Source organism: Conger conger, chromosome 13 (assembly GCF_963514075.1).
Source record: "Conger conger chromosome 13, fConCon1.1, whole genome shotgun sequence".
In the NCBI taxonomy this organism is placed as follows: domain Eukaryota; kingdom Metazoa; phylum Chordata; class Actinopteri; order Anguilliformes; family Congridae; genus Conger; species Conger conger.
Window position 1 is genome coordinate 12,545,244 of NC_083772.1, and position 12,837 is coordinate 12,558,080.

General features: G+C 43.7%; 1 protein-coding gene across 1 annotated transcript in view; it reads right to left on the minus strand.

The window, feature by feature from the left end:
• Positions 1 to 2,050: 2,050 nt before the first annotated feature.
• Positions 2,051 to 12,837, minus strand: part of LOC133108584 (sphingosine-1-phosphate transporter SPNS2-like) — a 48,371-nt gene continuing 37,584 nt past the window's right edge. Inside the window, exons 6-12 of the mRNA XM_061218182.1 lie at positions 10,855 to 10,997; positions 9,684 to 9,836; positions 8,976 to 9,165; positions 7,781 to 7,846; positions 7,334 to 7,432; positions 4,397 to 4,560; positions 2,051 to 2,093 (exon numbers count right to left, since the gene is read on the minus strand). Of these exons, the coding sequence (XP_061074166.1) occupies positions 2,051 to 2,093; positions 4,397 to 4,560; positions 7,334 to 7,432; positions 7,781 to 7,846; positions 8,976 to 9,165; positions 9,684 to 9,836; positions 10,855 to 10,997 (858 nt within the window). The remainder of the gene's footprint in view (positions 2,094 to 4,396; positions 4,561 to 7,333; positions 7,433 to 7,780; positions 7,847 to 8,975; positions 9,166 to 9,683; positions 9,837 to 10,854; positions 10,998 to 12,837) is intronic.

Here is a 12,837-nt window from a genome sequence, read left to right on the forward strand (position 1 = left end):
TGGGTTTATTTGGCTTCTAATAAATGTGCAAATATCCTGATGTTGTGATTTGTGATTTTTTAAATGCTTTTCCTATGTGCTAAACTTGAGATTCAGACACGGTCTGATAAGACACGTACTACAACTGTGACCAAGAAGTGAGCAAAAGCTTCCCATGCCCAATATGGCCACCAGCATGTGTTCACTGTAACGTGTAGCTCCTGGCCCTGAATCAGACATCGACAGGCTGTGAAACTACAAAGATGACAGGTTTATAGGTCATGGACTAATAACAACAGCACCATATCTCAGCCAGAGGGTACACCGCACTTCAAAATCCCTAAGAAATATACCTGTACACATAATAACCAAAGATCACAAAAACATGAAAGTGTTTTATTACAAGGAAAGGCCATTCAGATCTGCAAACCTTAGTCTGCATCAAGGCAAAATCAATTTTATTGACATTTTAAAGAAATTAAGTGTCTTAGGTTTAAGTTTTTCATAACTTTAATATTTCATACCTGGAACCCATGTAGTTGTTCTTCTTTTATTTTTATTGTTATAGACTATGACACACAATACTCTTAACGCTGTCTGATAAAGGCACTGGATTACATATCATTATTTTATTTCACTCAATATTGTTTCTGTACTTCTCGGCATCCCAATGGCCCTGAAAACATGAAACCACTAAAGCAAAATCTGCTGCAACAATAGAATCAGCAAACACAGCCAATGCAATACAGTGCGGAATGCATCATGTGCTTTAATGTAATTGGCCAGAAGAAGTGTAGGGTATAAGATTCTATGCCATTCAATATGGCTTTTCCAACCTGAGGCAGCACATAAGCATTTCATAAATGTCGGCATATTTACCAGCGCAAAAGTGAGTCGGTGTGCAGCAGCTGACAATGCAACCTTGAGCTTAACTTTCATGGCTGAGTGGAGCCCTGAGCCCAGGAGAGCTTCGCCCTACCCCTTAAACTTCATCTCAGAGTGCTGTTTTTATGTCTGAACACGTAACCTGCTGCCAGTGCTCCTGACCGCAATTACTATCGGAGTGTCAAAACAAAGGAGAAATGTTAGCAAAGAGAGGGGCTATGGCTCAAAGACATGGTGAATCAATGAAGAATTGCCTCTTAATATCAGCAGGATTAAAATAAAAATCTTTGTCCGCCAAAAAGTCACAATAGGCTTAATGTATCTCTCTCCTCTCCTTAATGTATCTATCGTTTCCCAAACTCCATTGTCCTGGTGTGGCTGTCTGGCCTGGTGTGGCTGTCTGGCCTGGCCTTGTTTACTGTACGCTTTCCCCTGCTGAAAGGTCTCCAGTAATGGGACTAACAGGCTCCACACAGTGGGTGACTGGGGAGTACAGCGCGAGATCCCTATCAGCACAGCCCTGTCAATCACAGCCACTGCCAAGTCATCACTGCGCAATTAAGCCTTTGAAGATTTTTTTTATTTTTATTGATTGTTTTTTATTTTTTAAGTTAGTGTTCTAGAACTCCATTGCTTATAATTGCTGCTAGCGAACGTCGCATCAACATTAGCATGTTCAGTTAAGAACATTTTAATCACAAAATAGTGATTTCACACCACAAGGGGTTAATGGGATCCTTTCACAAGAGGTTCCTACACTCAGAGATAACCTGTGTCAATTGTAGTGATTTTTTTTGAGTAAATGCATTCAATTCAACAGCCAAAAAATGAACTCATGAGAAATTAATTAATAAATACGTGTAGGACCTGATTTACCAAGACCTTTAGCATGTGCAAAACCTTTTAGCGCAACACAATCCAATAAAATGGGCAATGATTTGTCAATGCATTTGTGTTGCACCAGTCATTGGTTGTGTTGTTAGTTTTGCATGTACTAAAAGTTTCTGCATGTGCTGAAGGTCTTAGTAGACCAGGCCGTTATAGGTCGTTTATAAAAAAGTTGTGCTGACAAATGATAAATATGTAGATCTGGGAAATGGTCTAAAAATAAAATGTGCTCCAGGCCATTTTTTTCATGGGAGGTAAAGGATGGTTCTATATCTATAAGTGGCTAACATTTACCTGATCATACCTTGACAGAGGACGATGAAATGGAGAGAGGATTCGACCTGAGAAAGAGAGGGGAACAGAGATGAGACAGACAGGGGAGGGAGAGCGTCCCATTCTCGTGCCCTTCACTGTCCCAGACAGGACGGGCTTGTGGGACAGGGCCCGGCGGCTAGGGATGCAGTTATCCAGGAGACAGAGCCGGGCGGAAGATGAATCTGTCTCCGGCTCGTCTCACGCCTCACTGTGAGCTCGCCTCGGTGCAGAGAGCTGCCCGGCGGCCTGTCAGACAGTCTGTGAGGTCAGAGGTCGTGACCCCTGCCCTGCGCACGCCACCTCTGCAGCGGTGAGCTCAGAGCGGGCAGCTGCCTGCACGCAGGGAGGCGGGCGGAGGGAGGGGTTTGTTAATGAGCCCTCCCACGTACACACACGCACACACACACACACACACACACACAGACACACACACACACACACACACACACAGACAACAAGAACAGCAACACAATAAACATATGAAACATGTAAGGGAAATATGAGGGAAATCTGCCATGGAGCCTCCTTCTACAGGTGTGGATTAACTCACACAATCAGGTCCCTGTGGACAGAGGGTGGAAAACACCCTGGAGCTGCAGGGCAGGGGATGATGCTGCTTCTCGGGGACTACAGAGCGGATAGCTGTGAACTGGGGCCGATGCCACTGTTCATTTTTCATTTGAACATGGCTTTCGTCGCACGCTGTTACTATTGTTGTGGTTCCTATAGTACTACGGAAAGCACGTTACGCAACAGCGCAGCTGTTTTTGTTTGGGTCATTTCCAAGCTTAGATTTATCTCAGCCTGTCAGTCCCTGTACTGGAGTACACCCACCCTGCCCAACACACAGGAGCCTACTCTGCTTGTTTTAATGCTAACTGCAAAGACAGCAGTAAATTGGCTCAGGTATGGCTCAATGGTAAACAGGGAGTAAGACACAAGTCAACAAATAGCCATGATAAAATAATTACAAAATAAATACCGAAATAATAAAATTATAAAAGGCCAATACTTTACACAGCTGTACAGTTAGGTATGGAGAGTATCGGTATTGTACTGGCAACACAGATTCACAGCAAGCTACATAATTAACCCGCATGAGCCTCAGGATTCCATTTGTTTTTATCTTTGACCCACAATAAAATGTAGGCATTGTTTTTTTCTTCATGGTCAACTCAAAATCAACTCTCCAAAATCTGTAGGCGAAAAAATACAATAAATGAACATTTATTGGTGACTCGGAGTCAGATATTGATTGAATACGGGTCATCTTTTCTCCTGAGAGCATAGCCGTGATATTTGCACATACAGTAGATTCCCATCTTCCTTATTACTAACTCCTCAATCCCATGCAGAATTACAGAACCATAAACACAGTCTGAATGCTTTACAGTCTGAATAAAAGTTTTAGTAAGCTTTAAATTTGTGTAAATCCATTCTGAAAGTTTTAAAGACAAATCCTATGCTGCTGACAGGATAATGAATAAGTTGTCGATCAACCTGTAGACAGTATGATAGAACAGGAATAATCTGCCATTCACAAGCCATCAGGTAGTGGGGGACTACTGTACAATAGCTATGTGATGAACAAGACAATTATAATTTTAACTAAACCAACACAAAGCCAAGTACCTGCCTGCATGTCTTCTGTATATCACATTATATACAGACTGCCCTGTCATATCAAACTTACTTACCTACTTACCTACCATTTCTATTCTACTGTGTCTACTCTGTTGTCATACTCTATTAAATACTTAGTTTTACAATGGAAAAAACCGCTGGTCTTGCTTTAAACCATCATGACAGCAACATTTGAAAGTATGCAATCAATGGCATGGCAATGTATATGACATTTACATTCAGTCATTCTTTAGTGCACATGGCTGACTTATAGAGGGAGGTTTTACAACTCTACTTTGTAAAGAAGGGAGAAATAAATGAATGAAATGAATCAGGTTAACTGAAATAGGGCTATTTGCAAACAAGTCTGGAATTTTTCATTTTCTTCCCTATCCCTTATTAGAAAAAACACTTAGCAACACATTTAAAGAGCTCTAATTAGTATTATTCACATTCCCTTGCAGATAAATAGCTGAAAATTAAATTGAAATGAACTTTCAGACCACTGATCTCAGCAGTAATTATTATGCAGTGCAGATTCACAGTGGATCTGTGAGTTAAAGGATACTTACAGCCCTTTTGTTATGTGATATTATTGAATAATGTAACACAGTTGTGCTCAGTGCTGAAATATTCTGCTTCAGAGGACTGGTCTGCTCCCTGGTGTGCCTCTGCTGCTGAGGAGGGCGGGGAGAGAGAGACTTACTGTTTCTCGGCTGCGTCTCTGTCGTCCAGGAAGAAGAGGGCCGTGGCGAGGAAGAACATCCCCCCGAGGATGATGACGAAGGGGCAGAGCATCAGCGCATAACCCAGACTGAGGAACTGCCACAGGGCTGAGTGGGCGTAGCTCTTCTGCAGGGCGTCGGAGATCTGACCCAGCATTATGCGTACATGCACACACACACACACATATATACATATACATACATACACACACACACACACACACATACACACACATACACATACAAGCAAACACACACACACACACATACATACGCACATCCACACACATACATACATACACATACATATACATAATCACACACACACATACACACACATACATACACACACATACATGTACACACATATACATACAGGCACACACACACACACATGCAGATGCAGACACACACGCAAGCACACACACACATACATACAGGCACAGACACATGCATATTCACACACACATACACACACACACACACACACACACACAAAGAAACAGAAACACGAACCAGCATCAAACAAGAGCATTTTCACAAATTCATATATATTTTTCATAATCATGAGGGGGAAAAAGATGAGCTATACGTGAGTAAAAATATAGTTTTTTTTAATGAAACCCACGGACGTGGAGAGAAGAATATTAATGTAAACGCAGACTTCCCTGATTTCCCCGCATGGCCAGCGGTCTCTTTGCAACACTGCGGCAAATCCAGTAGATAATGAAACGTGTGCTCATACACAGCGCGCTGCTTACATTTGGTGGGTCAGGCATAGAAGTTGCTGAAATATTTATTGCTGTAAAACACAAACTTAATAATTCATGATGTGTCCATAACCTTCTTTGTGGTTGGAGGTCCTCTGGTTTCTCAGAATAAAGCTTACAGGTTATATTTTAAAATCTATATACTGTTTCCCCCGGGATTATCACAACTGCGGATGGTGAGGTCTTTGTGCCTGAAACTCAAGGGCTAGTGGCGATAAACAGGAGTTGTATCAGGACAGCCTCCCTCCCCTCCAAAATACAGCGACTATTTTGAATCAAGACTTCATGCAGTGGACAATACTTATAATTAAGTCTTGCTGTGAAAAATGCCTCTTCACCGTTGCTACTAGTCAGCACTACAATTTAATCCTGCTAGTTCTTTTTTTGTTTACAATGTGGTGAGGCTAGCTGAGAATGAACCAAACAGGGAAGATGAGCATGCATGCGATGGTCCATAGCTGTCCTTTAATTCATGGAAGAAAGGAACCATACCCACTGTAAGGGAATAGCACCATGTTCTCTGGGGAATTCTACACTCCTGTGCAGCAAGTGACCCAATTAAATTATCTGCCTAGGCTTATAAGTTTGAATGTTTATCAAAGACCCCAGCCTCTACACTCATTCCTTTTTTTCACATGGCCTCAAATTAGCAGAATATTACAGCAGCCGAATATTAATAATGGGCTGGGTGACCTGAAGCCTTGTCTTGTACTGCAGTTGCTGTTTGTAAGTAATGAGACCTACTTTCGCTCCTTTGCTTGGAAAGCCGTTCTGTCTGTGTTTTGAGGGGTTATGAATCTCTACTGACCCCTCTCAGGCCTGCCAAGGCTCCTCGATGCATGGCCCAGCACTAAGACGTAGCGTCATGACCGTTTGTAATCCTGGTGTCCGGCCTAAATAGCTACGGCAGAGTTATCTGTCCATTCTGTACCGGGAATCTCTGTTTTCTACGTAACAGCACAGATTATGTCAGTACATTGCTGCCCACGGCATTGCCCTCACCTCAGCCGTGGGCAGGGCTCAGGCCTAAGTTCAGGTGAGTATAAGTGTACGCTGAATGCATTGCGTCTTTGTCTTTCAGAGGACGCAGGGGCCGCTCTCTCGCGGCGCGCTCCGCGCACTCGAACACGACAGCGTCGCCGCGTTCCCCCGGCGGGGTATCTTGGCCTACATCGGTGTTATAAATACCGCTCCTCTGCCGGCCGGCCTGGCGGTCGCGTGTCCCGCGCGAGGCGGGCCCTCGGCTAATTTCCCTCACTGCCGCGCGCGTACCTGTCGGATCATTTAAGAGAAATCCGGGGTCATCTTCGCAACTTATCGAGTGTGTAATTATTCACAGCAGCGCGCTGGCGTGCGATGCCAGGCGGAACAGCTGCTGGGTCAGTGTGTGCCCCCATTTCGCAGCAGGTTTCCGTCTCAGTGTGTCATACTGGCGGCTGATAGGCCAGCGCATGGAGCGCAGAGAGTTTTTTCCAAAGGTTTCACGACGCATAAACAAATCAATCCCATCTCAGAGGATTTTATATGATGGCTGATATAACTTTAGGCAGCAAACTTCTTCAAGGGCGGCATTGGTTTTTCTATGTCTTGCCTGTGGCATGGACGAAAATGCAATCAGAGGGTGCATTTCGAAGTGCATTGACTTTTATTTTTAATTTATTTTATATTTTTTAATTACGTTATTTTAATTGTTATATTATAATTATTGAATATTAAAACCCTTTCTATGAAGGGCATCACAATAAAAAAACACTGAAATCATTCGTGATTAATGATTTTAGCACTATAACATTTGGAACTTGTGTGAAAGGAATGATTACTTAACATACCTTATGCCATGGCACTCTATATCAATGGGCATGGGTGTTTATGCAGGTTTTATTAAGGTGTAATGTAGCATTTATATACAGTATGACCCTTTGTAATGTGTTAGATCTAATAGCTATGGTTTGTATAGGGAGTGACTCCCAGAGTAGGAAATGACACCACTATACATGGTGGATGAGAATCTGGCCATAACCAGGGAAAACAGACTATGAGGAACAACCACATACAGAACAAGATTCTATTACAGAACACGATTCACTTTACAGAACAAGATTCACTTGTTATCAGATGTTTCCGTAACAGAAATTATGGTTGTCTCACCAAACCAATCAAGTAAGGGCTTCCAGCATCTCCCAGTATATGTGACGTGAAGCTCTGCAGGGCGACCGCAGTGGCTCTCCGCGTCGGAATGACTACGTACTGCAGATGGGAGAGAGATCATAATTACCATGTAACTACCGCATGAAGGGTTGGGAGGCAGCCTGCTCAAGCATTGCAAAGCATCCAGAGGGTATTGTTTAGAGCAAGGTGGAAGTGTACTCCAAAACATCTTCACAAGCTCTCAGAACTGTCATCTGCGGCTACCTCATCATGCGGCATAAAGAAATACATCCTGTCTGATCTAAGCCTGGTCCTGGAGGGAATTATACTGGTGGATATACCTTGTGCACGATAACTGGCTTCTCCGACAGTTACACATCGCTTCAGGAATGGGCAAAGATGGGGCTTTGTTAAGGGTCACACTTTGTTAAGGGTTACAGCACTTACCATTAAAATGTCCGCCGTAATAGCCCAGTTTAAAAAGAGCAATGTCTCCCCAATGAAGATGCAGATCTGTGAGGAGGGAGGGGAGGAGAGAGAGGGGAGAGGATGGAGAGCGAGAGAGTGTGAGAGAGAGAGAGAGAGAGAGAGAGAGAGAGAGATTTTTACCTCACATTATTTTTCATATTTTGAAATTTAGGCCCATCTTATTGCTGCAATGTCCCCTTCCCAGGAAGGATGGGAGTAAACCAGCATGTGGCACAAACTGCTTCTCTGCCACACTGCCCTCCAGCTGAGATGCCACAGCAACTACCTCTGCTGTTTTTATTCAGAAAATGTTAGGATGAATCATATAGGAGTCAGCTTTGTACTACCTGGATGACCCAAATGACCCATAGTTCAGGCATTTACCAACAATAGACAAAGGTGATTGGAGAAAGAGGTCCAAATGTAAACAGATGTCCCACACATCTGGCTCTTAATTGACAGCACCTGGAGGATTCCAAGGTCGTCTGGCTGGGGTGAACGTACCTTCTGTTCCTCACAGTAAGCAGGAGAGAGGGGTGGGGAGAGCGCAAAGGACTAGGCATGGAACCAGCTCCCAATAGAGGAACTGCAAAAAGCCCGCAGGTGCAGTCCAATTTGCATCTATGAAAGGCACACCCATCTAAATGGACCATTCTGATGGCCTGACTTAAAAATACATGACTTTGTAACTCATGAGGCATGATAAACTATAATTGATGGTGGTCAGTCAGGACATTTGCTGGCAAAAAAACAAAAACAAATCAGAAATTGTACCCAAGCCAAGACACCTCTCCCGAGACCTGTTTGTGAGGCCAAACACATTTCACTCTATCAACACTTTTCCTTTCATTGTCTGTAGTTTTAGCAGGTTTAGCAAGATGCAGAGGAACCTTTCGCACCCTGTTCTGTATCTCTGACAGGTTAAGTCTTCCCTCCGCACGTCAGAGCAAAAAGTAGGGTTTTTTTGCTCTTCAGGAACTCGGTCACGTGCCTTATTGGACTGCCCTTGTTTGATTTCGATTCAAAATAGGATTACGCTGCATGGCTTTATGTGACACTGAGCCAACTGCTCAATGTTTAATCGGGTTTCTAAAAATACGCACGCTGGATACGTACAGTAATACTCCCATAAGAGCTCCTCAGAGCTGGTGCGGGGGGCTGGAGCATCACTCACGTAGGCTCCCACAATGCTCTTCTTGGCGGCCACGAAGATGAAGCAGATGAAGATGGCCGAGCCCAGCATGCTGACGGCGCACACCAGCGGGTCCGCCCTCTCCGTCTTCTGCCGGCATAGCCGGGTGGAGGCCGCCCCGATCAGCACTCCCAGGAAGCCCGTCACGCAGGTGATGGCTCCGAAAATCAGACTGAAGACAGACGGGGGGGAGCCAGAAGCCAGGCAGACGCAGTAATTTAATATTGTCTATCAGTTATGCAGTAAATCCATTATGCTTCAATGGGATGGTATTTCTGAATCTATAGCCTAAGATGACCGCTCCACCACGCCCATCAAACGTTAATAGCCCAGTCCAAACACCATTTACTCAGTAAAACGTCCAGGGTCAATCCAAATCTTTCATCGAAAGTGCAATTATAGAAATCTTCGAGGCACATTAACTTCATTGTTGGAGGGCAATATATAATGCAACATTTATTTATGTATGTAGGTAGGTATACATATTTGGACTGTATTTTAATGGCTGATGTTTTGTTTGTGTTTTCAACAATGCGCATGTACGTATCAATTCCTGACTGTTTTTAACGAGCGGCACAAATTCCTCTCAACTCTGTCGATATGGTATTGTGTGAGTCCAATGGGGCCCATATACTGTTGATTTAACAGTGATCATGTGCAGTGAGAATGAAAGGCTGAGCTAGCAGGCACCTGTCTCTGATGCTGCAGGGCTCCTCGGTGCAGGGTATAACAGTCTTCTGCACCACCTGAGCCCTGTACAGGTACTGAGGGATCCACATGCCGAACGCGCCCGTGGCAAAGGACACGGCAGCCGAAGCCAGAGACGAGAACACATAACTACGACTGCGAGAGGGAGAAAAATAACAACTCTCATAAGATGTATTATTATTATGATTATGACTATGATTATGACTATTATGATTATTATTATTGTTGTTGTTGTTATTATGAAGATCAAAAAGAAGAGCATAGCAAAGCAGCCCCCCCCCCCCCCCCCCACACACCCACACACACACAAACAAAAAAATATATAAATTAAAACCTGGAGGCATTTCAAATATCTGGAGGATAGGCAGTTCATTCATTCTGTGTTTATTTTTCACACAAATGCACTGTTAGCTGAGATTTAGCATTTTGTTTTTTCATTGAGTTATTGAGTGAAGTCTCTTGCAGTATCCCAACATGAACCTTCTGGCTCCAGTTTCTTAACCACGGCTCCACACTTTTACCCTCAGGACATTCCCTCTGTTTCTTAACCACGACTCCACACTTTTACCCTCAGGACATTCCCTCTGTTTCTTAACCACAACTCCACACTTTTACCCTCAGGACATTCCCTCTGTTTCTTAACCACAACTCCACACTTTTACCCCCAGGACATTCCTACTGTTTCTTAACCACGACTCCACACTTTTACCCTCAGGACATATGCTCTGTTTCTTAACCACGACTCCAAACTTTTACCCTCAGGACATTCCCACTGTTTCTTAACCACGACTCCACACTTTTACCCTCAGGACATTCCCTCTGTTTCTTAACCACGACTCCACACTTTTACCCTCAGGACATATGCTCTGTTTCTTAACCACGACTCCACACTTTTACCCTCAGGACATTCCCTCTGTTTCTTAACCATGACTCCACACTTTTACCCTCAGGACATTCCCACTGTTTCTTAACCACGACTCCACACTTTTACCCTCAGGACATTCCCACTGTTTCTTAACCACGACTCCACACTTTTACCCTCAGGACATTCCCTCTGTTTCTTAACCATGACTCCACACTTTTATCCTCAGGACATTCCCACTGTTTCTTAACCACGACTCCACACTTTTACCCTCAGGACATCTTCTCTTACTTTTTGGCCAGGGCCTTCATGTCACATGCCCATGTGGTTCGGACCTTGAGCTGGACCCCCAGCTGATCAGCGCTCCCTCGCTTCGGTTCTGGCACACAGAACAGGATCAGTGTCCCAGCTGTCATCCCCAAAACCGGGGACACCTGCAGAAGGTAGACAGAAAATTTCTCTAGTCAGCTGTGCCAGTAGAACACAAGCAGCATTTTAGACATACTGTACTTATTAGTCATGGGACATTAAAATTTCATTTCCCTCCATATTTTTCATAAGTTTCATGTTTGCTTGTATTGGCTTCACATCAGTAGTTGGCTTGAAAAATGCTCACTTGTGTACAAACCCATTAATGCAAAATGTGTGTTGTCAGCATGTTTTAATGTATTCCTTTATAAACCTTCCAGCTTTCTTGTCAGCCCATATACAGTGGAATATGGGTGTGTTGCATGAGTGCATTTAAGCAAGAAATAATAAATAATTTAAAATTAAATAAATGAAAAATCCCTTTGAGTAGACAACTCTTCTTATATAAACCTCACATTGCATCTCACACCTCATCATAATTACCTCCATTCCAAGCATTTATGAGGGACACTAAAAGAAAAAAATATATATCACAGTGATCGAGCCTTTTCATCGGTTGTGTACAAAAACACGCAACACACGCATAGTGTGTGATCATAAAAACCAAAAAACCAATGCCATCTGTCAGACGGAATCAATCTCCGCATGCGTTTATTTCTACTGCGTCAGGGAGCGAATCTGTATTCCGAACAGCTCGGTTGGCGCTGTTTACCGCGCAAGCTTTCTCCTCCCACCGTCTTTTCGATTCTGCTGCCGATACGCGAAATTCCGCGAGCGCACACACCGCGACACTGACTTAGTGCAAATCTTTTTCTCTTCTACTGGCTGGCTGTGCCGTGGGTCGTTCTGAGCAGCGACATAACGGCCAATAACCGAGAGTCCTGATCGGAACACACGGGGTTAAGGCGCAAAGGTCTCATACACAACTAATGGCACGGAGGCCGAGGGATCGAGATTTCTAATATCCCACCCCTCCAGGCAGAAAAGGCCGGATGCCAATCCTATTCGAAGTCCTGGGGCTGCATGTTCTGTTCCCCACCTCCTCCCCCAACCGTCACATATTTTAAGAAGGAAGGCTCAAAATAAAACTGAACAAAATATATAGCATATTTATACACAGGGCAGTTCATTTGTTGGAAATGTAGGGAAAATACTTTTAATGAATTCATGTTTTGTAGCGATCTGAGATGACCTTTCTTGGGGTTATTTTATTATCGAGTCACATGATAAACTAGTTTGGCTGATTTTTAGTTTGGAGCTTCATTTAAAGCCCCACAAGTGCTAAGAACAGGAGGTCTTGGGAAGGCCAAAACACATGAGTGCAAAAGTGCATCTGCTGCCAAGTATCCACTCAGACCTTTAGCTACTGTACATGGCTTTAAAAAAGAAATTCATTTTGGTGCTTCTGATCATCTTACATGCCGTGTGCAAGAGGCAAAATGTTTTAGTGGTTTTTATTGTGCTGGCCAAAACATTGCTTAGTTTATAACAGTGCATCAAGGATTTTGGAAAATGTCTGCAGTTCCCTGGTATGAGTAATATCTTATTATTTTATTAGAGTGGAAACTTGATATGCCACCTGCACATGGCAGAGCCGGAGCGTACAATCTGAACCGTGTACACAGAGGCTCAACGGGGCTCTATTACTTTGTTTTATTTCCAATGGCAAATTCCACTGCTACAAAATTATTTCTGCAGCCAAAAAATGTTAGTCAATTTCTTTCAGAAATGTTCAAGTCCGGCAGGAAATCAAATGGTGATAAACTGTATATAAATATCCGTGCATGCCAATTTGATATGGGGTTGTGGTGACCGGTGGAACAGAGGCTAAAACGCCCGGAGCCGACAAGAGTTGACAGTGAAGGAGACGCGGATTACATCCCCCTCCACCACGGTACACTGTGC